At 47.0% G+C, this 25,905-nt stretch overlaps 1 protein-coding gene and 3 non-coding genes across 4 annotated transcripts in view; all 4 read right to left on the bottom strand.

Moving 5' to 3' along the window:
* Positions 1-1,770: 1,770 nt before the first annotated feature.
* Positions 1,771-1,843, bottom strand: trnaf-gaa (transfer RNA phenylalanine (anticodon GAA)). Its single transcript has one exon. It is a non-coding gene; the product is annotated as a tRNA-Phe (tRNA).
* A 1,364-nt stretch (positions 1,844-3,207) lies between these two features.
* On the bottom strand, positions 3,208-3,280 carry trnaf-gaa (transfer RNA phenylalanine (anticodon GAA)). The gene has a single exon. It is a non-coding gene; the product is annotated as a tRNA-Phe (tRNA).
* A 1,363-nt stretch (positions 3,281-4,643) lies between these two features.
* Positions 4,644-4,716, bottom strand: trnaf-gaa (transfer RNA phenylalanine (anticodon GAA)). The gene has a single exon. It is a non-coding gene; the product is annotated as a tRNA-Phe (tRNA).
* Positions 4,717-11,086: 6,370 nt separating this feature from the next.
* Positions 11,087-25,905, bottom strand: part of LOC127621737 (uncharacterized) — a 19,280-nt gene continuing 4,461 nt past the window's right edge. Inside the window, exons 7-10 of the mRNA XM_052095449.1 lie at positions 13,460-13,642; positions 13,093-13,314; positions 11,211-11,369; positions 11,087-11,122 (exon numbers count right to left, since the gene is read on the bottom strand). Of these exons, the coding sequence (XP_051951409.1) occupies positions 11,087-11,122; positions 11,211-11,369; positions 13,093-13,314; positions 13,460-13,642 (600 nt within the window). The remainder of the gene's footprint in view (positions 11,123-11,210; positions 11,370-13,092; positions 13,315-13,459; positions 13,643-25,905) is intronic.

Below are 25,905 nucleotides of genomic sequence, written 5' to 3'. Positions count from 1 at the left end.
TTTTTTACATAAGTGCATGGGGAAGTACTCATGGACCTGGCGAGCAGGGTATTGCAGCATGACCCACCCACGTACAGTATTTTTCTCTCATGCAACCTATGTGAAGGGGAAATCGACAATTCTTCAAAAGTCTTGGGCAAGTATGGAAACAACAATGAAGGTTAAACTGACATTGGAGCTCAATTCACTGGATTTTCATTCCAGACTGATAACCATTACAGCATGGAACTGATATTTGCTCAAAAGCGCAAACCTGGGAGTGGACAGGCAAAATGCTTTTTGGAAATTGGCAAGAGAAAAGTAGTCAAGAGCAATAGCTGCCAAAACACAGGATCGAACCAGTGACCTTTAGATCTTCTGTCTAACACTCTCCCAACTGAGCTATTTCGGCATTTCACTACATAGCTCATGGATTTACACCATGTCACTCTATTTTACAGAAGTGCATGGGGAAGTACTCATGGGCCTGGCGAGCAGGGTATTGCACATGACCCCCCACGTACAGTATTTTTCTCTCATGCAAACTATGTGAATGTGGAAATAGACAATTCTTCAAAAGTCTTGGGCAAGTATGGAAACAACAATGAAAGTTACAGTGACATTGGAGCTCAATTCACTGGATTTACATCCAAGACTGAAAACCATTACAGCATGGAACTGATATTTGCTCAAAAGCTCAAACCTGGGAGTGGACAGGCAAAATGCTTTTTGGAAATTGGTAAGAGAAAGGCACACTTTAGGACTTTTGATGGGAATTTCAACAGACAACCTCACAAGTGGGCACAAAAAGGAAAGGAGCTTCCTCTAAGATGTGAACTACAAGTTCTTCATTCCAAATGCATAGATCCCCTGTGACTAGAGAGCTTAATTGCTCTTTGGAAAGGAGTTGAAACAATAGCAGTCAAGAGCGATAGCTGCTGAAACTCAGGATTGTACCAGGGACTTTGGACCTGCAGTCTAATGCTTTCCCAAACTAAGCTATTTCGGCATTTTCACTTAAAATCTCATGGATTTACACCATGTCACTCTTTTTACATAAGTGCATGGGGAAGTACTCATGGGCCTGGCGAGCAGGGTATTGCAGCATGACCCACCCACGTACAGTATTTTTCTCTCATGCAACCTATGTGAAGGGGAAATCGACAATTCTTCAAAAGTCTTGGGCAAGTATGGAAACAACAATGAAGGTTAAACTGACATTGGAGCTCAATTCACTGGATTTTCATTCCAGACTGATAACCATTACAGCATGGAACTGATATTTGCTCAAAAGCGCAAACCTGGGAGTGGACAGGCAAAATGCTTTTTGGAAATTGGCAAGAGAAAAGTAGTCAAGAGCTGCTGAAACCCAGGATCAAACCAGGGACCTTTAGATCTTCAGTCTGACCCTCTCCCAACTGAGATATTTCGGCAGTCCATCTCAAAGCTCATGGATTTACACCATGTCACTCTTTTTTACATAAGTGCATGGGGAAGTACTCATGGGCCTGGCGAGCAGGGTATTGCAGCATGACCCACCCACGTACAGTATTTTTCTCTCATGCAACCTATGTGAAGGGGGAAATCGACAATTCTTCAAAAGTCTTGGGCAAGTATGGAAACAACAATGAAAGTTACAGTGACATTGGAGCTCAATTCACTGGATTTACATTCCAGACTGAAAACAATTACAGCATGGAACTGATATTTGCTCAAAAGCGCAAACCTGGGAGTGGACAGGCAAAATGCTTTTTGGAAATTGGCAAGAGAAAAGTAGTCAAGAGCAACAGCTGCCAAAACCCGGGATCGAACCAGGGACCTTTAGATCTTCAGTCTAACACTCTCCCAACTGAGCTATTTCGGCATTTCACTACAAAGCTCATGGATTTACACCATGTCACTCTTTTTTACACAAGTGCATGGGGAAGTACTCATGGGCCTGGCGAGCAGGGTATTGCACATGACCCCCCACGTACAGTATTTTTCTCTCATGCAAACTATGTGAATGTGGAAATAGACAATTCTTCAAAAGTCTTGGGCAAGTATGGAAACAACAATGAAAGTTACAGTGACATTGGAGCTCAATTCACTGGATTTACATCCAAGACTGAAAACCATTACAGCATGGAACTGATATTTGCTCAAAAGCGCAAACCTGGGAGTGGACAGGCAAAATGCTTTTTGGAAATTGGTAAGAGAAAGGCACACTTTAGGACTTTTGATGGGAATTTCAACAGACAACCTAACAAGTGGGCACAAAAAGCAAAGGAGCTTCCTCTAAGATGCGAACTACAAGTTCTTCATTCCAAATGCATGGATCCCCTGTGACTAGAGAGTTTAATTGCTCTTTGGAAAGGAGTTGAAACAAAAGCAGTCAAGAGCGATAGCTGCCGAAACCCGGGATTGAACCAGGGACCTTCAGTGTAAAGATCTCCAATCTGAGCTTTTTGGCATCTTCACTTAAAATCTCATGGATTTACACTATGTCACTCTTTTTTACATAAGTGCATGTGGAAGTACTCATGGACCTGGCAAGCAGGGTATTGCAGCATGACCCACCCACGTACAGTATTTTTCTCTCATGCAACCTATGTGAAGGGGGAAATAGACAATTCTTCAAAAGTCTTGGGCAAGTATGGAAACAACAATGAAGGTTAAACTGACATTGGAGCTCAATTCACTGGATTTTCATTCCAGACTGATAACCATTACAGCATGGAACTGATATTTGCTCAAAAGCACAAACCTGGGAGTGGACAGGCAAAATGCTTTTGGAAATTGGCAAGAGAAAAGTAGTGAAGAGCAATAGCTGCCAAGAACCTGGATTGAACCAGGGACCTTTAGATCTTCAATCTAACTCTCTCCCAACTGAGCTATTTCAACATTTAACTTCAGAACCCTTGGATTTACACCATGTCACTCTTTTTTACATAAGTGCATGGGAAGTACTCATGGGCCTGGGTAGCAGGGTATTGCAGCATGACCCACCCACGTACAGTATTTTTCTCTCATGCAACCTATGTGAAGGGGGAAATCGACAATTCTTCAAAAGTCTTGGGCAAGTATGGAAACAACAATGAAGGTTACACTGACATTGGAGCTCAATTCTCTGGATTTTCATTCCATTACAGCATGGAACTGATATTTGCTCAAAAGCGCAAACCTGGGAGTGGACAGGCAAAATGCTTTTTGGAAATTGGCAAGAGAAAAGTAGTCAAGAGCAACAGCTGCCGAAACCCTGGATCGAACTAGGGACCTTTAGATCTTCAGTCTAACGCTCTCCCAACTGAGCTATTTCGGCATTTCACTACAAAGCGCATGGATTTACACCATGTCACTCTTTTTACACAAGTGCATGGGGAAGTACTCATGGGCCTGGCGAGCAGGGTATTGCACATGACCCCCCCACGTACAGTATTTTTCTCTCATGCAAACTATGTGAATGTGGAAATAGACAATTCTTCAAAAGTCTTGGGCAAGTATGGAAACAACAATGAAAGTTACAGTGACATTGGAGCTCAATTCACTGGATTTACATCCAAGACTGAAAACCATTACAGCATGGAACTGATATTTGCTCAAAAGCGCAAACCTGGGAGTGGACAGGCAAAATGCTTTTGGAAATTGGTAAGAGAAAGGCACACTTTAGGACTTTTGATGGGAATTTCAACAGACAACCTCACAAGTGGGCACAAAAAGCAAAGGAGCTTCCTCTAAGATGTGAACTACAAGTTCTTCATTCCAAATGCATGGATCCCCTGTGACTAGAGAGTTTAATTGCTCTTTGGAAAGGAGTTGAAACAAAAGCAGTCAAGAGCTGATAGCTGCCGAAACCCGGGATAGAAGCAGGGACCTTCAGTGTAAAGATCTCCAATCTGAGCTTTTTGGCATCTTCACTTAAAATCTCATGGATTTACACTATGTCACTCTTTTTTACATAAGTGCATGGGGAAGTACTCATGGACCTGGCAGGCAGGGTATTGCAGCATGACCCACCCACGTACAGTATTTTTCTCTCATGCAACCTATGTGAAGGGGAAATCGACAATTCTTCAAAAGTCTTGGGCAAGTATGGAAACAACAATGAAGGTTAAACTGACATTGGAGCTCAATTCACTGGATTTTCATTCCAGACTGATAACCATTACAGCATGGAACTGATATTTGCTCAAAAGCGCAAACCTGGGAGTGGACAGGCAAAATGCTTTTTGGAAATTGGCAAGAGAAAAGTTGTGAAGAGCAATAGCTGCCAAGAACCTGGATTGAACCAGGGACCTTTAGATCTTCAATCTAACACTCTCCCAACTGAGCTATTTCAACATTTAACTTCAGAACCCTTGGATTTACACCATGTCACTCTTTTTTACATAAGTGCATGGGAAGTACTCATGGGCCTGGCGTAGCAGGGTATTGCAGCATGACACACCCACGTACAGTATTTTTCTCTCATGCAACCTATGTGAAGGGGAAATCGACAATTCTTCAAAAGTCTTGGGCAAGTATGGAAACAACAATGAAGGTTACAGTGACATTGGAGCTCAATTCTCTGGATTTTCATTCCATTACAGCATGGAACTGATATTTGCTCAAAAGCACAAACCTGGGAGTGGACAGGCAAAATGCTTTTGGAAATTGGCAAGAGAAAAGTAGTCAAGAGCAACAGCTGCCGAAACCCGGGATCAAACCAGGGACCTTTAGATCTTCAGTCTAACACTCTCCCAACTGAGCTATTTCAGCATTTCACTACAAAGCTCATGGATTTACACCATGTCACTCTTTTTACATAAGTGCATGGGGAAGTACTCATGGGCCTGGCGAGCAGGGTATTGCACATGACCCCCACGTACAGTATTTTTCTCTCATGCAAACTATGTGAATGTGGAAATAGACAATTCTTCAAAAGTCTTGGGCAAGTATGGAAACAACAATGAAAGTTACAGTGACATTGGAGCTCAATTCACTGGATTTACATCCAAGACTGAAAACCATTACAGCATGGAACTGATATTTGCTCAAAAGCGCAAACCTGGGAGTGGACAGGCAAAATGCTTTTTGGAAATTGGTAAGAGAAAGGCACACTTTAGGACTTTTGATGGGAATTTCAACAGACAACCTCACAAGTGGGCACAAAAAGCAAAGGAGCTTCCTCTTAGATGTGAACTACAAGTTCTTCATTCCAAATGCATAGATCCCCTGTGACTAGAGAGCTTAATTGCTCTTTGGAAAGGAGTTGAAACAAAAGCAGTAAAGAGCGATAGCTGCTGAAACTCAGGATTGTACAAGGGACTTTTGGACCTGCAGTCTAATGCTCTCCCAAATAAGCTATTTCAGCATTTTCCTTAAAATCTCATGGATTTACACCATGTTCCTCTTTTTTACATAAGTGCATGGGGAAGTACTCATGGGCCTGGCGAGCAGGGTATTGCAGCATGACCCACCCACGTACAGTATTTTTCTCTCATGCAACCTATGTGAAGGGGGAAATCGACAATTCTTCAAAAGTCTTGGGCAAGTATGGAAACAACAATGAAGGTTAAACTGACATTGGAGCTCAATTCACTGGATTTTCATTCCAGACTGATAACCATTACAGCATGGAACTGATATTTGCTCAAAAGCGCAAACCTGGGAGTGGACAGGCAAAATGCTTTTTGGAAATTGGCAAGAGAAAAGTAGTCAAGAGCAATAGTTGCCGAAACCCGGGATCGAACCAGGCACCTTTAGATCTTCAGTCTGACCCTCTCTCGCCATTTATGGTACTTCACCTCCCTGAATAACTTAAATGACAGCCCTTTGACGCAAATCCCTAAGCGCTGCGCGGCGCCCCCTAAAAAATTTTTGGCCCCCAAACGACGCCTACGGATCGATCAGGCCTCTCCCCCTGAGGCCGGGGACGGTGGTCCGGTCTCCTGAGACCCTCCAGGGGCCCCGCAACAGGGCAAAATGGCCCCAAAAAGGCATTTTTTCTGGTAAGTCACAGGACGGATGCATTATTCATATGACATTTAAAGGTCATATTTCATAATTACAGTGGTTTTATGAGGTGAAACCTACTGTACACCACACAGGGGACACACCACAACACACTGATGTACATTTCAGATATTATTTATGAAAAATTTGCATAATATTCAACTGTCCGGGGGGAAGCCATTAGGGCACCTGTCAAATAGGTGACAGGCTCTTTTTGACAGGATGTATCTCGAGAACTAAGCCGACTTTGGTCTCCATACTCTGGGGTCATGGGGGTCCCACTGGTACCTCCCCATGCCCAGAATATGGAGCTCCAAGTAGGCGTGGTTTCCGAGATTCACCCGGTCAAATTTCCACAGGAAGTTGCCATATCTCAGGAACCAAGCCGACTTCGGGCTCCATACTCTGAGGTCATGGGGGTCCCACTGGTACCTCCCAATGCCCAGAGTATGGAGATCCAAATAGGCGTGGTTTCCGAGATACACCCGGTCAAATCTGCACCGGAAGTGACCGTATCTCGGAAAGGGAAGGTACCAGGAGCTGGGGGTGGTGGGGTCTGAAGGGGCCCTATGGGCCCCCCTCATGCCCGGAGTTTGGAGCTCCAACTTGGCTTAACTCCCATGATACATCCGGTTATACAAAAGGGACTTTTGGACAAAACGGTCTATAGCTCGGAAATGACGAGGCCCAGCGAATCGTCCTTTGGGGCAAAGAGGGGCTCCTAGGGTCCCTCTTAGACCCCAGAGTCCCGAGCCTCTGGGACCCTTCCTTCCGAAGTGCACCCTTTCCTGTTGGGCCCCTTATCTCGGACCGTGGGGGCGCTAGAATCTCGGGATAGGTCCCGTTGGATAGGGCCCCTCGGGACCTTACTTTGACCCAAATTTAGTGTCGCTAGGCAGCCGGGTCCCCGAGTTATAGCCGTTCAAAATTTAGAGCCATCCTGCAACTTATTCGACAGAGCCCCTACAGGCTTCCCCCTGACAGTGCAATAATGGGTCATATTTCATAACTACAGTGGTTTTATGAGGTGAAACCTACTGTACACCACACAGGGGACACACCACAACACACTGATGTACATTTCAGATACTATTTATGAAAAATTTGCATAATATTCAACTGTCCGCGGGGAAGCCTATAGGGCACCCGTCAAATAGGTTACAGGATGGATGCTCTTTTTGACTTAGACATATTCAGCGGGTCAGATCCTGTAAAGATTTGGGAATTTCACCATATGTGGTGAAGTCCAGTCAGTAACTTATTAAGCTACAGGCTGGATGCTGATTTTGACCGGGTGTATCTCGACAACCAAGCCGACTTTCAGCTCCATACTCTGGGGTCATGGGGGGCACAAGGGTCCCTACCCATGCCCAAAGTATGGTGCTCAAAGTCGGCGTGGTTTCCGAGATACACCCGGTCTAAGTCCCATCCAGGGGCAAGCCTATAGGGCACCCGTCAAATAGGTTACAGGATGGATGTTGTTTTTGACCGGATGTATCTCAAGAACTAAGCCGACTATGGGCTCCATGCTCTGGGGTCATGGGGGTCCCACTGGTACCTCGCCATGCCCAGAGTATGGAGCTCCAAGTAGGCATGGTTTCCGAGATACACCCGGTCCAATTTACACAGGAAGTTGCCATATCTCAGGAACCAAGCCGACTTTTGGCTCCATACTCTGGGGTCTTGGGGGGCACAAGGGTCCCTACCCATGCCCAGAGTATGGAGCTCCAAGTCGGCGTGGTTTCTGAGATACACCAGTTCAAACTTGGACCGGAAGTGGCCATATCTCGGAAACGGAAGGTCCCAGGAGCTGGGGACGGTGGGGTCAGAAGTGGCCCTATGGGCCCAACTAATGCCCGGAGATTGGCTCTCATACTCGGCTTATCTCCCAAGATACACCCGGTTATACATAAGGGACTTTTGGACAAAACGGTCGATATCTCGGAAATGACGAGGCCCAGCGAATCGTCCTTTGGGGCGAAGAGGGGCTCCTAGGGGCCCTCTCAGACCCCATAGTCCCGAGCCTCTGGGACCCTTCCTTCCGAAGTGCACCCTTTCCTGTTGGGCCCCTTATCTCGGACCGTGGGGGCGCTAGAATCTCGGGATAGATCCCGTTGGATAGGGCCCCTCGGGACCTTACTTTGACCCAAATTTAGTGTCGCTAGGCGGCCGGGTCCCCGAGTTATAGCCGTTCAAAATTTAGAGCCATCCTGCAACTTATTCGACAGAGCCCCTACAGGCTTCCCCCTGACAGTACAATAATGGGTCATATTTCATAACTACAGTGGTTTTATGAGGTGAAACCTACTGTACACCACACAGGGGACACACCACAACACACTGATGTACATTTCAGATACTATTTATGAAAAATTTGCATAATATTCGACTGTCCAGGGGGAAGCCTATAGGGCACCCGTCAAATAGGTTACAGGATGGATGCTGTTTCTGACTTAGACATATTCAGCGGGTCAGATCCTGTAAAGATTTGGGGATTTCACCATATGTGGTGAAGTCCAGTCAGTAACTTATTAAACTACAGGTTGGATGCTGTTTTTGACCGGGTGTATCCCGAGAACCAAGCCGACTTTCGGCTCCATACTCTGGGGTCATGGGTGGCACAAGGGTCCCTACCCATGCCCAGAGTATGGAGCTCCATGTCGGCTTGGTTTCCGAGATACACCCGGTCAAAATCCCTTCTTTGACCGGGCATAACTCAGGAACCAAGCCGACTTTGGGCTCCATAGTCTGGGGTCATGGGGGGCACAAGGGTCCCTATCCAAGCCCAGAGTATGGAGCTCCAAGTCGGCTTGGTTCCCGAGATACACCCGGTCAAATTCCCATCAAGGGGAAGCCTATAGGGCACCCATCAAATAGGTTACAGGATGGATGCTGTTTCTGACTTAGACATATTCAGCGGGTCAGATCCTGTAAAGATTTGGGAATTTCACCATATGTGGTGAAGTCCAGTCAGTAACTTATTAAGCTACAGGTTGGATGCTGATTTTGACCGGGTGTATCTCGACAACCAAGCCGACTTTCGGCTCCATACTCTGGGGTCATGGTGGTCACAAGGGTCCCTACCCATGCCCAGATTATGGAGCTCCAAGTCGGCTTGGTTCCCGAGATACACCCGGTCAAAGTCCCATCCAGGGAGAAGCCTATAGGGCACCCGTCAAATAGGTTACAGGATGGATGCTGTTTCTGACTTAGACATTTTCAGTGGGTCAGATCCTGTAAAGATTTGGGATTTCACCATATGTGGTGAAGTCCAGTCAGTAACTTATTAAACTACAGGTTGGATGCTGTTTTTGACCGGGTGTATCCCGAGAACCAAGCCGACTTTCGGCTCCATACTCTGGGGTCATGGGGGGCACAAGGGTCCCTACCCATGCCCAGAGTATGGAGCTCCATGTCAGCTTGGTTTCCAAGATACACCCGGTCAAAGTCCCTTCATTGACCGGGCATAACTCAGGAACCAAGCCGACTTTGGGCTCCATAGTCTGGGGTCATGGGGGGCACAAGGGTCCCTACCCAAGCTCAGAGTATGGAGCTCCAAGTCGGCTTGGTTCCCGAGATACACCCGGTCAAATTCCCATCCAGGGGAAGCCTATAGGGCACCCGTCAAATAGGTTACAGAATGGATGCTGTTTCTGACTTAGACATATTCAGCGGGTCAGATCCTGTAAAGATTTGGGAATTTCACCATATGTGGTGAAGTCCTTTCAGTAACTTATTAAGCTACAGGTTGGATGCTGATTTTGACCGGGTGTATCTCGACAACCAAGACGACTTTCGGCTCCATACTCTTGGGGGGCACAGGGGTCCCTACCCATGCCCAAAGTATGGAGCTCAAAGTCGGCGTGGTTTCCGAGATACACCCGGTCTAAGTCCCATCCAGTGGGAAGCCTATAGGGCACCCGTCAAATAGGTTACAGGATGGATGCTGTTTTTGACCGGATGTATCTCAGGAACCAAGCTGACTTTGGTCTCCATACTCTGGGGTCATGGGGGTCCCACTGGTACCTCCCCATGCCCAGAGTATGGAGCTCCAAGTAGGCGTGGTTTCCGAGATACACCCGGTCAAAGTTCCACAGGAAGTTGCCATATCTCAGGAACCAAGCCGAATTCGGGCTCCATACTCTGGGGTCATGGGGGTCCCACTGGTACCTCCCAAGGCCCAGAGTATGGAGCTCCAAGTCGGCGTGGTTTCCGAGATACACCCGGTCAAAGCTGCACCGGAAGTGACCGTATCTCCGAGAGGGAAGGTCCCAGGAGCTGAGGGTGGTGGGGTCAGAAGGGGCCCTATGGGCCCCCCTCATGCCCGTAGTTTGGAGCTCCAACTCGGCTTAACTCCCAAGATACACCCGGTTATACATAAGGGACTTTTGGACAAAACGGACGATATCTCGGAAATGACGAGGCCCAGCGGATCGTCCTTTCGGTCGGTGAGGGGCTCCTAGGGGCCCTCTCAGACCTCAGAGTCCCGAGGCTCTGGGACCCTTCCTTCCGATGTGCATCCTTTCCTGTTGGGCCCCGTATCTCGGACAGTGGGGGGGTTAGAAGCTCGGGCTAGGGCCCGTTGGAGAGGGCCGCTCGGGACCTTACTTTGACCCGAGTTTGGTGTCACTAGGCGGCCGGTTCCCCGAGTTATATCCGTTCAAAGTTTGGTGCCAACCTGCAACTTATTCGACAGAGCCCCTATAGGCTTCCCCCTGACAGTACAATAATGGGTCATATTTCATAATTACAGTGGTTTTATGAGGCGAAACCTACTGTACACCACACAGGGGACACACCACAACACACTCATGCACATTACAGCCATTAATTATGCACAATTTGCATAATATTCGACTGTCCAGGGGAAGCCAAAAAATTTAATATTGTGATATATTATTACAATTTAAAATAATTGGTTTTCAATTTATTATGCTTTAAATTATCATTTATTTCTGTTATGCAAAGCTGAATTTTCAGGATCATTACTCCAGTCTATCACATGATCCTTTAGAAATCATATAATACATGAAGTAAGACTCAGGCAAACAAATAGTTTTAAAGTATTTTTGTAAAAAATGAGAACAGTAGACCATAATGACCAAAATATTTTTTTTTTATTTAAAACAAATAATCATTCGTCCTCCTCCTCTTCGTCGTCTGCAAAATACTAGAGAGAAATAAAAATCAAACGAAAAATTAACAACACACAATTGCAACTTGAGAGTTTGACAGCCTACATTGAATATGTCCATTACCTCATCAAAAGCATGAGGAAGAGGCCGTGGAGGAGATGGGGGCGCATGGCGGGGCGATTGATGGCGGGGCAAATTGGGACTGTTAGGGGGAGGAGGGGGAGGAGGAGGAATATTACCTCTTCCTATGATCTCCTCCGAGGAGGATGGGTGTTCGCTGTCCTGCAAAATAACACAATACAACATCCGTCCAACTGCACATCATACGATAATCTCTGTCTAAAACAGATGCACTGTTTAATGACATCTGTACTCACAGTGCGGCTTATAATCTCAGTGGTTGCCTTGGGGAAGAAAAAAAACATTGAAAAAATAAATTAAATGTCTATTATTACCACAATCTTTAATTTGTTATAAATCAAGTTAATAAAGATTAAGATTTGGCCAAACAACAAAGCATTTTCGCTAACTCTTCCTTGTACATGGGTTAGGGGTAGGTTCAGGGTTAGTACCTAGTTATTACCCAGTAATTGTAATTACTAAAATAAGTACATAGTCTGTACATGGGTAACTGGACTGTAAAAGGAAGCGTTACCGCATTTTATATCAATACTCACTCCTGATGTGAAAACGCCGCTGTCGCTTTCGCTGTCGCTCATCATTTTGCACAGACTGAAACAAAGAAAACAAATATTTATATATGCACTAGATAGTGACTTACTTTAAATTATATATTCAGGTCTCTAGTATATTTTCAAGTAAGAGACTGTTTAATGCATGTACAATTACTTCATTAAACAGTGTCTTACTTCAAAATATACAAGAGACCAGAATGTATAATTTAAAGTAAGTTACTATGCATATTTTCAAGTAAGTAAAGATTTATGTTGTTGGAAAATATTTTTTTATTATTTTGAATTCTTTGGTAACTGATCAAGTAACTACAGGCTTGATGATCTTCTTCTTTCAAATAAAAATAATAAATGCGGCATTTGTGTTTAATAATAGTAATAATAGCATATAAATATTTGTTTTCTTTGTTTACCTTATATTAGCCAGTACTTTCTAGGTAAGTACACTTTAAGTTTGTTGTTTGGCCAAATCTTAATCTTTATTAACTTGATTTATAACAAATTAAATCTTGTGGTAATAATTCACATTTCATTTATTTTTTCAATGTTTTTTTCTTCCCCAAGGCAACCACTGAGATTATAAGCCGCACCGTGAGTACACTTGTCATTAAACTGTTAATTTTTCGTTTGATTTTATTTCTCTCTAGTATTTTGCAGACGATGAAGAGGAGGAGGACGAATGATTATTTGTTTTAAATAAAAAAAAATATTTTGGTCATTATGGTCTACTGTTCTCATTTTTTACAAATATACTTTAAAACTATTTGTTTACCTGAGTCTTACTTCATGTATTATATGATTTCTAAAGGATCATGGAGTAATGATCCTATTAATGATTTATGAATGATTTTTTTAACTGTTTAGTAATGCCTAACTAATGATGAATAATTTACAGTTATTATAAAGTGTTACTAGGTAAAACTTACAGTACATCATACAGTTTTGTCAGATAAGCTTACCTGGGTTACCTCACCACATAAGGTACCTGGGATTTATGTCAAAGAACTATATAAGTGACTGTGATGCATTTAACAATAATAAAAGGAAAAAAATGACAGACAAAATTTTAACACAGCAAACAAGTTTTATTACAAAGCCAAATCACACATACAATAATTACTTTTATTATAAATAACACTTATAAAACACACTAATAAAAATATGATATAAAGTATATAACAAATATAAAGAACAAAAAATGATTTAAGAAAAAATGCAAAAATTAAATGAAAGACTGGTCAAACTGGGGCAGGGAAAGGGGGAGCAAAAATGCTTTATTTTTTCTCACGTCACTTTCTAATGGCCCTCCTCACTTTCTTGTTGACATTCTTCTGCTGGGCCATTTTTTTAACCTTCTCGACAGGTATGGGTGAAATGCGGCGTGGTCTCAATTTATTCCTTATTGACTGCAACGGGGAAATCACAACAGTCGGGGTGTTTTTTGGCGAGGGGACCGGTGAACCCTCCTGTCTGCTTGTCGCTGAGCCTTCTCCACTCTGCCCTGGTGCATCACCTTCGGACACGCCCTCTTCAACCTTCCAAAGAAAATACATGGTGAAGGATTTTTTAACACAGCAAACAAGTTTTATTACAATGCCAAATCCCCCCCCCACACGCACAATAATTACTTTTATTATTAATAACACTAATAAAACACACTTTTCTAATGGCCCTCCTCACCTTCTCAACCCTTATGGGTGAAATGCGGCGTGGTGTCAATGTTTTTTTTTTTGTCCTCACCGGGGGAATCACAACAATCGGGGGTTTTTTGGGCGAGGGGACTGGTAAACCCTCCTGGCTGCTTGTCGCTGAGCCTTCTCCACTCTGCCCTGATGCATCACCTTCGGACAGGCCCTCTTCACCCTTCCAAAGAAAACACATGGTGAAGGATTGATCATCATTGTGCCAATAAATACAGTATTATAGACTCAGTATGTTTACAGGATATCTATTTACCTGGCTGGTCTCAGGACTCATCTCAGGAGAGCCTGATGTGTCACCCGAGGCTTCTTCAGATGCCTTCAGCCTCTTCCTTGGTTCGTCCGTTTTCCGGCCAGGGCGCACTCGCTTGACCCCTGCTGTTCTGTCGTCCTCCCCTTTCAGCGCAGCCTCGAAAAGCATCCGGTGCTCAACAGCCTGCTTGACCGACAAGTTAGTCACATAAAACCTGTCGGCCGTCTGAACATCGTGACACATGAATTTGGCAATTTTCATTCTGTTGTCTTCCGAATGAGTGAATTTGGCCTAGAAATAGAGAGAAAGAAGGAGAAAACAAAAACAGTTTGAGGAGACAACACCTAACTGAATGTCTCTGAAATGTGCACAACGAGAGAAAACACTTACATGACTGGCGATTGAGGTTCTGATGTCAGTGAAGTTTGGGCTGCCTGGAAGTCCCATCGCCTTCCAAGCGCTACGGAAATATGTCACCAGCTTTTTGCAGACGTTTGTCGTAGAAGTAAAAAAAAAGTATTGGGCAGTGCTGCCACCGGGAAGTCTTCTCCTTATTTTGAGAAAGCGCTGCATCCATTCGTACTCCTCCCTGGTTACGGCTATCTGTGCTGGGCCAAACATTTGGTTGGTTTTGTGGAACTGGATCTGTTGACACAAAAAAACAAAAACAAAAAACAGTGCAAATCAGAACAGAGATCGAACAAATTAAGATCACCTGATGCATAAAAGGAAGTAATACACTCACGTTGATCAAGAATACACCGTCGGATGGGGATTCCTGGGCCTCCTCGACCTCCTTTATTAACATATTTTGGAAAACCCCCCCTCGGTGACCGTAGAGGGCTGCCAAGTACGCCGACAAGTGGCCATAAAACTCCCACTGAAGAGCTGTGGTGGCCACATCACTTTCCAGGAGGGCTATAAACAACACAGAGCTCAATCTTCATGTTGCACATTTCTTCTGCATTTTACAATATGTCAGTACAATGAGTTAAATGGGGGAAAAACTTACCCAGAATATTGGGGATGGCCTGCTTGGCCTGGCTCAGGCACTTCAAAATAGTGGCTTTGCTCAGCACCCTATGCTGCTTTTGGGTCTTCACCAATGTCCGGTGCATGGCCACTTTTCTCTTCAAAGACTTTTTTACAGTCTGCATCTCCCGATGAAGACCAATTAATACTGTTTTTGAAAGCCGGCAGGAAGGTGGAGGAGTTTCCGAGATGTACGTGATGAAATGTGAAACATTCTGTACATAATAATCAATAGTGGTCTCCTTCATATGTGCATGGCGCAAGGAGCTGACCCACCTGCACACAAACAAACAACTTATAAAAAAAAACAAACAAAAAATATATATTTTTTAAACATTATTACAAAAGGGACATATACTAAGAAAATTGCTTACGCATGAATCCTGCTTGTTTCGTTCAAAAACACCAGGGTGCTCAGTCTTGACTTTCCCTCAGCCATGTATGTAAGAAATTGTTTAATGCGGAACATTTTTGCATTGACATTGTCAATGTGCTTTAAAGATGGGTCTGGACCCAATTGATTTGTCTTGTACTCCTCCATGATTTTTTCTGTGCACAAAGATTAATGAGGAGAGCCAATTGTCAGTCAACACACTGTACACACATTGGTCTATCTAGTATATTTTGAAGTCACTGACAATGACATTTCAGAAAACATCAAGTTAAAACAATGCAAGTGTACTCACTCAGTGTCGACCCATGATCGCTTTCGTCAGGATCCTATGGTTGCTGGCTGATGTAGGGATCCAAATCGCTGGGCGACGGCTGCACGGTGGAAGTGTCGGCAGAAGGGTCAGACTTGACAGAAGAGATCAGTCTCCTGGTTGCCTTGGTTAAGCGGCCCGCACCCCTGGATTCTGCCCTCTTCTGCAAACGACGGTACTTCTTGGTAACGTTTTGCAGGGCACCGGTCAGCGTGTCGTTGCTACGGTTAAGGTTACTGATTTCTAGCTTCAACTTTTCAATTAGAGTTTTACAGCCAGGGTTGCTGCATCCTTCCTCCTCCTCCTCCTCCTCCTCCTCCTCTTCAAATGGGCAATCAGCTTCCTCAATGTCCGGACCCAAATCCAGGGTACTAACCAGTGGCACCTCCGGGTTCGTGGCCCTAAGTGCTGCCAGCTGTCCGATCACCCTCTTCCTCTTGCAGGACAAGACTGCGCTCTCCTTTTCAGAACTGGACAACTCCGTGTGCAATTTCAGGTGCCGGTCTATCCAGGTTGTTGCCTTCCCACAACCAGCAACTGGGCAAAGGCAACTGTTGATATTTACCCTCCCGGACTGCAGTGACAGCAGAAGCTTTCTCTCCTCCTTATTCTCAATCTTGTGAAATACTACCAAGTGCTGGCTCATCCGAGCATACTCTCGTGTACAAAGCGGGCAAGATAAAACAGGCATTTTGGTTTAGTTATCGATCGTGAAGAACATAACTTTTAAAGAGGAAAAGTTGCAATGATGTCTGCTTCAAACGATGCTGAACTTAGTACTGAGAGCATGAGGGAGTGGCTTGCAGAAGCTATGTCAATTTGAATATAACTTGAAGTAAGCCACTATGTAATGCACGTACACTTACATGCATTAGATAGTGACTTACTTTAAATTATACATTCTGGTCTCTTGTATATTTTGAAGTAAGACACTGTTTAATGAAGTGATTGTACATGCATTGCATAGTGACTTACTTTAAATTATACAGCATTACATAGTGACTTACTTTAAATTATACATTGTGGTCTCTAGTATATTTTGAAGTAAGACACTGTTTAATGCAGTAATTGTAGACTCCATCCACACACCACAACACACTCATGCACATTACAGCCATTAATTATGCACAATTTGCATAATATTCGACTGTCCAGGGGGAAGCCTATAGGGCTCCCGTCAAATAGGTTACAGGATGGATGCTGTTTCTGACTTAGACATTTTCAGCGGGTCAGATCCTGTAAAGATTTGGGATTTCACCATATGTGGTGAAGTCCAGTCAGTAACTTATTAAGCTACAGGTTGGATGCTGATTTTGACCGGGTGTGTTTCGAGAACCAAGCCGACTTTGGGATCCATGCCCTGGGGTCATGATGGGCACAAGGGTCCCTACCCATGCCCAGAGTATGGAGCTCCAAGTCGGCGTGGTTTCCGAGATACACCCGGTCAAAGTCCCATCCCGGTAAAAAGTTCGGACCGCTCTATCTCCCGAACCCGACCAAGCACGGACTAGGGGCCAGTCTCGTTCGAAAGGGCTGCCCGAGACCTTTCCAACGAGCCCGGCCTCGCCTCTCTAGCCCACCGGGAACATAAAAAGGGCCCACGGTGCAGCCGGAGGGGGAGACAGCCTGTCAGTGGTGCTGAAAGGAAAGCGGCATCGACTTTCTTCATTCATCGGCCTCTACCCTCGCCGTCCGGTGGGCTAGAGAGACGGGGAGGGTGTTGTTGGAAAGGTCTCGAAGAGCCCCGTCGAACGAGACCGGTCCGGAGTCCGTGCTCAGTCCGGTTCGGGAGAGAGGTTTTGCGTAAGGGCGCTACACTGGGGCCCCTAACTCCGGTTCCTCTTGGGCTAGAGAGTCAAGCCAGGGGTCCTCGGAAGCGTCTCGAGGGGCCCTTTCCAACGAGCCCAGACACGAGAGAGTGGGTGCCGGGGTTCGGGAGCCATGGGCGCGAGAGTGCAAAATGCCATCTCGGTCTCCCGGGGCGTATCTCGGAAACGGAAGGTCCCAGGAGCTGGGGACGGTGGGGTCAGAAGGGGCCCTATGGGACCCTCTAATGCCCGGAGAATGGAGCTCATACTCGGCTTATCTCCCAAGATACACCCGGTTATACATAAGGGACTTCTGGACAAAACGGTCGATATCTCGGAAATGACGAGGCCCAGCGGATCGTCCTTTGGGGCGGAGAGGGGCTCCTAGGGGCCCTCTCAGACTCCAGAGTCCCGAGCCTCTGGGACCCTTCCTTCCAAAGTGCACCTTTTCCTGTTGGGCCCCTTATCTCGGACCGTGGGGGCGCTAGAAGCTCGGGCCAGGGCCCGTTGGAGAGGGCCCCTCGGGACCTTACTTTGACCCGAGTTTGGTGTCGCTAGGCGGCCGAGTCCCCGAGTTATAGCCGTTCAAAATTTGGAGCCAACCTGCAACTTATTCGACAGAGCCCCTATAGGCTTCCCCCTGACAGTACAATAATGGGTCATATTTCATAATTACAGTGGTTTTATGAGGTGAAACCTACTGTACACCACACAGGGGACACACCACAACACACTGATGTACATTTCAGCTATTATTTATGCACAATTTGCATAATATTCGACTGTCCAGGGGAAGCCTATAGGGCACCCGTCAAATAGGCTACAGGATGGATGCTCTTTTGACTTAGACATTTTCAGCGGGTCAGATCCTGTAAAGATTTGGGGATTTCACCATATGTGGTGAAGTCCAGTCAGTAACTTATTAAGCTACAGGTTGGATGCTGATTTTGACCGGGTGTATCTCGAGAACCAAGCCGACTTTCGGCTCCATACTCTGGGGTCATGGGGGCACAAGGGTCCCTACCCATGCCCAGAGTATGGGGCTCAAGTCGGCTTAGTTCCCGAGATACACCCGGTCAAATCTCATCCAGGGGGAAGCCTATAGGGCACCCGTCAAATAGGTTACAGGATGGATGCTCTTTTTGACCGGATATATCTCGAGAACTAAGCCGACTTTGGGCTCCATACTCTGGGGTCATGGGGTCCCACTGCTACCTCCCCATGCCCAGAGTATGGAGCTCCAAGCACGCGTGGTTTCCGAGATACACCCGGTCAAACTTCCACAGGAAGTTGCCATATCTCAGGAACCAAGCCGACTTCGGGCTACATACTCTGGGGTCATGGGGTCCCACTGGTACCTCCCCATGCCCAGAGTATGGAGCTCAAAGTCGGCGTAGTTTCTGAGTTTCAACCGGTAAAAGCTGCACCGAAGTGACCGTATCTCAGAAAGGGAAGGTCCCAGGAGCTGGGGCGGTGGGTTCAGAAGGGCCCTATGGGCCCCCTCATGCCCGTAGTTTGGTGCTCCAACTCGGCTTATCTCCCAAGACACACCCGGTTATACATAAGGGACTTTTGGACAAAACGGTCGATATCTCGGAAATGACGAGGCCCAGCGGATCATCCTTTCGGTCGGTGAGGGGCTCCTAGGGGCCCTCTCAGACCCCAGAGTCCCGAGCCTCTGGGACCCTTCCTTCCGATGTGCATCCTTTCCTGTTGGGCCCTGTATCTCGGACCGTGGGGGTTAGAAGCTCGGGCCAGGGCCCGTTGGAGAGGGCCCCTCGGGATCTTACTTTGACCCGAGTTTGGTGTCGCTAGGCGGCCGGGTCCCCGAGTTATAGCCGTTCAAAATTTGGAGCCAACCTTCAACTTATTCGACAGAGCCCCTATAGGCTTCCCCTGACAGTACAATAATGGGTCATATTTCATAATTACAGTGGTTTTATGAGGTGAAAGCTACTATACACCACACAGGGGACACACCACAACACTCATGCACATTACAGCTATTATTTATGCACAATTTGCATAATATTCGACTGTCCAGGTGGAAGCCTATAGGGCACCCGTCAAATAAGTTACAGGATGGATGCTGTTTCTGACTTAGACATTTTCAGCGGGTCAGATCCTGTAAAGATTTGGGGATTTCACCATATGTGGTGAAGTCCAGTCAGTAACTTATTAAGCTACAGGTTGGATGCTGATTTTGACCGGGTGTATCTCGAGAACCAAGCCGACTTTCAGCTCCATACTCTGGGGTCATGGGGGCACAAGGGTCCCTATCCATGCCCAGAGTATGGAGCTCCATGTCGGCTTGGTTCCGAGATACACCGGTCAAAGTCCCATCCAGGGGAAGCCTATAGGGCACCTGTCAAATAAGTTACAGGATGGATGCTGTTTCTGACTTAGACATTTTCAGCGGGTCAGATCCTGTAAAGATTTGTGGATTTCACCATATGTGGTGAAGTCCAGTAGGTAACTCATTAAGCTACAGGTTGGATGCAGATTTTGACCGGGTGTATCTCAGGAAGCAAGCCGACTTTGGGCTCCATACTCTGGGTTCATGGGGGTCCCACTGGTACCTACCCATGCCCAGAGTATGGAGCTCAAAGTTGGCGTAGTTTCCGAGATACACCCGGTCAAATCTGCACCGGAAGTGACTGCATCTCGGAAAGGGAAGGTCCCAGGAGCTGGGGGCGGTGGGGTCAGAAGGGGCCCTATGGGCCCCCCTCATGCCCGTAGTTTGGTGCTCCAACTCAGCTTATCTCCCAAGATACACCCGGTTATACATAAGGGACTTTTGGACAAAACGGACGATATCTCGGAAATGACGAGGCCCAGCGGATCGTCCTTTCGGGTCGGTGAGGGGCTCCTAGGGGCCCTCTCAGACCCCAGAGTCCCGAGCCTCTGGGACCCTTCCTTCCGATGTGCATCCTTTCCTGTTGGGCCCCGTATCTCGGACCGTGGGGGTTAGAAGCTCGGGCCAGAGCCCGTTGGAGAGGGCCCTCGGGACCTTACTTTGACCCGAGTTTGGTGTCGCTAGGCGGCCGGGTCCCCGAGTTATAGCCGTTCAAAATTTGGAGCCAACCTTCAACTTATTCAACAGAGCCCCTATAGGCTTCCCCTGACAGTACAATAATGGGTCATATTTCATAATTACAGTGGTTTTATGAGGTGAAACCTACTATACACCACACAGGGGACACACCACAACACACTCATGCACATTACAGCTATTATTTATGCACAATTTGCATAATATTCGACTGTCCAGGTGGAAGCCTATAGGGCACCCGTCAAATAAGTTAAAGGATGGATGCTGTTTCTGACTTAGACATTTTCAGCGGGTCAGATCCTGTAAAGATTTGGGGATTTCACCATATGTGGTGAAGTCCAGTCAGTAACTTATTAAGCTACATGTTGGATGCTGATTTTGACCGGTGTATTTCGAGAACCAAGCCGACTTTCGGCTCCATACTCTGGGGTCATGGGGGCACAAGGGTCCCTACCCATGCCCAGAGTATGGAGCTCCAAGTCGGCTTAGTTCCCGAGATACACCCGTCAAATTCCCATATTTGACCGGGCATATCTCAGGAACCAAGCCGACTTTCGGATCCATGCCCTGGGGTCATGGGGGTCACAAGGGTCCCTACCCATGCCCATAGTATGGAGCTCCAAGTCGACGTAGTTTCCGAGATACACCCTGTCAAAATCCCATCCAGGGGAAGCCTATAGGGCACCCGTCAAATAGGCTACAGGATGGATGCTCTTTTGACTTAGACATTTTCAGCGGGTCAGATCCTGTAAAGATTTGGGGATTTCACCATATGTGGTGAAGTCCAGTCAGTAACTTATTAAGCTACAGGTTGGATGTTTATTTTGACCGGGTGTATTTGAGAACCAAGCCGACTTTCGGCTCCATACTCTGGGGTCATGGGGGCACAAAGGTCCCTACCCATGCCCAGAGTATGGGGCTCCAAGTCGGCGTAGTTTCCGAGATACACCCTGTCAAAATCCCATCCAGGGGGAAGCCTATAGGGCACCCGTCAAATAGGCTACAGGATGGATGCTCTTTTTGACTTAGACATTTTCAGCGGGTCAGATCCTGTAAAGATTTGGGGATTTCACCATATGTGGTGAAGTCCAGTCAGTAACTTATTAAGCTACAGGTTGGATGTTTATTTTGACCGGGTGTATTTCAAGAACCAAGCCGACTTTCGGCTCCATACTCTGGGGTCATGGGGGGCACAAAGGTCCCTACCCATGCCCAGAGTATGGGGCTCCAAGTCGGCTTAGTTCCCGAGATACACCCGGTCAAATCTCATCCAGGGGGAAGCCTATAGGGCACCCGTCAAATAGGTTACAGGATGGATGCTGTTTCTGACTTAGACATATTCAGCGGGTCAGATCCTGTAAAGATTTGGGGATTTCACCATATGTGGTGAAGTCCAGTCAGTAACTTATTAAGCTACAGGTTGGATGCTGATTTTGACCGGGTGTATCTCGAGAACCAAGCCGACTTTCAGCTCCATACTCTGGGGTCATGGGGGGCACAAGGGTCCCTATCCATGCCCAGAGTATGGAGCTCCATGTCGGCTTGGTTCCCGAGATACACCCGGTCAAAGTCCCATCCAGGGGGAAGCCTATAGGGCACCTGTCAAATAAGTTACAGGATGGATGCTGTTTCTGACTTAGACATTTTCAGCGGGTCAGATCCTGTAAAGATTTGTGGATTTCACCATATGTGGTGAAGTCCAGTAGGTAACTCATTAAGCTACAGGTTGGATGCAGATTTTGACCGGGTGTATCTCAGGAAGCAAGCCAACTTTGGGCTCCATACTCTGGGTTCATGGGGGTCCCACTGGTACCTACCCATGCCCAGAGTATGGAGCTCAAAGTTAGCGTAGTTTCCAGATACACCCGTCAAATCTGCACCGGAAGTGACTGCATCTCGAAAGGGAAGGTCCCAGGAGCTGGGGGCGGTGGGGTCAGAAGGGCCCTATGGGCCCCCTCATGCCCGTAGTTTGGTGCTCCAACTCAGCTTATCTCCCAAGATACACCCGGTTATACATAAGGGACTTTTGGACAAAACGGACGATATCTCGGAAATGACGAGGCCCAGCGGATCGTCCTTTCGGTCGGTGAGGGGCTCCTAGGGGCCCTCTCAGACCCCAGAGTCCCGAGCCTCTGGGACCCTTCCTTCCGATGTGCATCCTTTCCTGTTGGGCCCCGTATCTCGGACCGTGGGGGTTAGAAGCTCGGGCCAGAGCCCGTTGGAGAGGGCCCCTCGGGACCTTACTTTGACCCGAGTTTGGTGTCAGCTAGGCGGCCGGGTCCCCGAGTTATAGCCGTTCAAAATTTGGAGCCAACCTTCAACTTATTCAACAGAGCCCCTATAGGCTTCCCCTGACAGTACAATAATGGGTCATATTTCATAATTACAGTGGTTTTATGAGGTGAAACCTACTATACACCACACAGGGGACACACCACAACACACTCATGCACATTACAGCTATTATTTATGCACAATTTGCATAATATTCGACTGTCCAGGTGGAAGCCTATAGGGCACCCGTCAAATAAGTTAAAGGATGGATGCTGTTTCTGACTTAGACATTTTCAGCGGGTCAGATCCTGTAAAGATTTGGGGATTTCACCATATGTGGTGAAGTCCAGTCAGTAACTTATTAAGCTACATGTTGGATGCTGATTTTGACCGGTGTATTTGAGAACCAAGCCGACTTTCGGCTCCATACTCTGGGGTCATGGGGGCACAAGGGTCCCTACCCATGCCCAGAGTATGGAGCTCCAAGTCGGCTTAGTTCCGAGATACACCGGTCAAATTCCATATTTGACCGGGCATATCTCAGGAACCAAGCCGACTTTCGGATCCATGCCCTGGGGTCATGGGGGTCACAAGGGTCCCTACCCATGCCCATAGTATGGAGCTCCAAGTCGGCGTAGTTTCCGAGATACACCCTGTCAAAATCCCATCCAGGGGGAAGCCTATAGGGCACCCGTCAAATAGGCTACAGGATGGATGCTCTTTTTGACTTAGACATTTTCAGCGGGTCAGATCCTGTAAAGATTTGGGGATTTCACCATATGTGGTGAAGTCCAGTCAGTAACTTATTAAGCTACAGGTTGGATGTTTATTTTGACCGGGTGTATTTCGAGAACCAAGCCGACTTTCGGCTCCATACTCTGGGGTCATGGGGGGCACAAAGGTCCCTACCCATGCCCAGAGTATGGGGCTCCAAGTCGGCGTAGTTTCCGAGATACACCCTGTCAAAATCCCATCCAGGGGGAAGCCTATAGGGCACCCGTCAAATAGGCTACAGGATGGATGCTCTTTTTGACTTAGACATTTTCAGCGGGTCAGATCCTGTAAAGATTTGGGGATTTCACCATATGTGGTGAAGTCCAGTCAGTAACTTATTAAGCTACAGGTTGGATGTTTATTTTGACCGGGTGTATTTCAAGAACCAAGCCGACTTTCGGCTCCATACTCTGGGGTCATGGGGGGCACAAAGGTCCCTACCCATGCCCAGAGTATGGGGCTCCAAGTCGAGCTTAGTTCCCAGATACACCGGTCAAATCTCATCCAGGGGGAAGCCTATAGGGCACCCGTCAAATAGGTTACAGGATGGATGCTGTTTCTGACTTAGACATATTCAGCGGGTCAGATCCTGTAAAGATTTGGGGATTTCACCATATGTGGTGAAGTCCAGTCAGTAACTTATTAAGCTACAGGTTGGATGCTGATTTTGACCGGGAGCTCAAAGTCGGCGTAGTTTCCGAGATACACCCGGTCAAATCTGCACCGGAAGTGACTGCATCTCGGAAAGGGAAGGTCCCAGGAGCTGGGGCGGTGGGGTCAGAAGGGGCCCTATGGGCCCCCCTCATGCCCGTAGTTTGGTGCTCCAACTCGGCTTATCTCCCAAGATACACCCGGTTATACATAAGGGACTTTTGGACAAAACGGACGATATCTCGGAAATGACGAGGCCCAGCGGATCGTCCTTTCGGTCGGTGAGGGGCTCCTAGGGGCCCTCTCAGACCCCAGAGTCCCGAGCCTCTGGGACCCTTCCTTCCGATGTGCATCCTTTCCTGTTGGGCCCCGTATCTCGGACCGTGGGGGGGTTAGAAGCTCGGGCCAGAGCCCGTTGGAGAGGGCCCCTCGGGACCTTACTTTGACCCGAGTTTGGTGTCGCTAGGCGGCCGGGTCCCCGAGTTATAGCCGTTCAAAATTTGGAGCCAACCTTCAACTTATTCAACAGAGCCCCTATAGGCTTCCCCCTGACAGTACAATAATGGGTCATATTTCATAATGGTGAAATACAGTGGTTTTATGAGGTGAAACCTACTATACACCACACAGGGGACACACCACAACACACTCATGCACATTACAGCTATTATTTATGCACAATTTGCATAATATTCGACTGTCCAGGTGGAAGCCTATAGGGCACCCGTCAAATAAGTTACAGGATGGATGCTGTTTCTGACTTAGACATTTTCAGCGGGTCAGATCCTGTAAAGATTTGGGGATTTTACCATATGTGGTGAAGTCCAGTCAGTAACTTATTAAGCTACAGGTTGGATGTTTATTTTGACCGGGTGTATTTCGAGAACCAAGCCGACTTTCGGCTCCATACTCTGGGGTCATGGGGGGCACAAAGGTCCCTACCCATGCCCAGAGTATGGGGCTCCAAGTCGGCTTAGTTCCCGAGATACACCCGGTCAAATCTCATCCAGGGGGAAGCCTATAGGGCACCCGTCAAATAGGTTACAGGATGGATGCTGTTTCTGACTTAGACATATTCAGCGGGTCAGATCCTGTAAAGATTTGGGGATTTCACCATATGTGGTGAAGTCCAGTCAGTAACTTATTAAGCTACAGGTTGGATGCTGATTTTGACCGGGTGTATCTCGAGAACCAAGCCGACTTTCGGCTCCATACTCTGGGGTCATGGGGGGCACAAAGGTCCCTACCCATGCCCAGAGTATGGGGCTCCAAGTCGGCTTAGTTCCCGAGATACACCCGGTCAAATGTCATCCAGGGGGAAGCCTATAGGGCACCCGTCAAATAAGTTACAGGATGGATGCTGTTTCTGACTTAGACATTTTCAGCGGGTCAGATCCTGTAAAGATTTGGGGATTTCACCATATGTGGTGAAGTCCAGTCAGTAACTTATTAAGCTACATGTTGGATGCTGATTTTGACCGGGTGTATTTCGAGAACCAAGCCGACTTTCGGCTCCATACTCTGGGGTCATGGGGGGCACAAGGGTCCCTACCCATGCCCAGAGTATGGGGCTCCAAGTCGGCTTAGTTCCCGAGATACACCCGGTCAAATGTCATCCAGGGGGAAGCCTATAGGGCACCCGTCAAATAAGTTACAGGATGGATGCTGTTTTTGACTTAGACATTTTCAGCGGGTCAGATCCTGTAAAGATTTGGGGATTTCACCATATGTGGTGAAGTCCAGTCAGTAACTTATTAAGTTACATGTTGGATGCTGATTTTGACCGGGTGTATTTCGAGAACCAAGCCGACTTTCGGCTCCATACTCTGGGGTCATGGGGGGCACAAGGGTCCCTACCCATGCCCATAGTATGGAGCT

Source organism: Xyrauchen texanus, chromosome 28, assembly GCF_025860055.1.
Source record: "Xyrauchen texanus isolate HMW12.3.18 chromosome 28, RBS_HiC_50CHRs, whole genome shotgun sequence".
NCBI classification, from domain to species: Eukaryota; Metazoa; Chordata; class Actinopteri; order Cypriniformes; family Catostomidae; genus Xyrauchen; species Xyrauchen texanus.
Note: the sequence above shows the minus strand (reverse complement) of the source record. Positions and strands in the feature narration are given on the sequence as shown.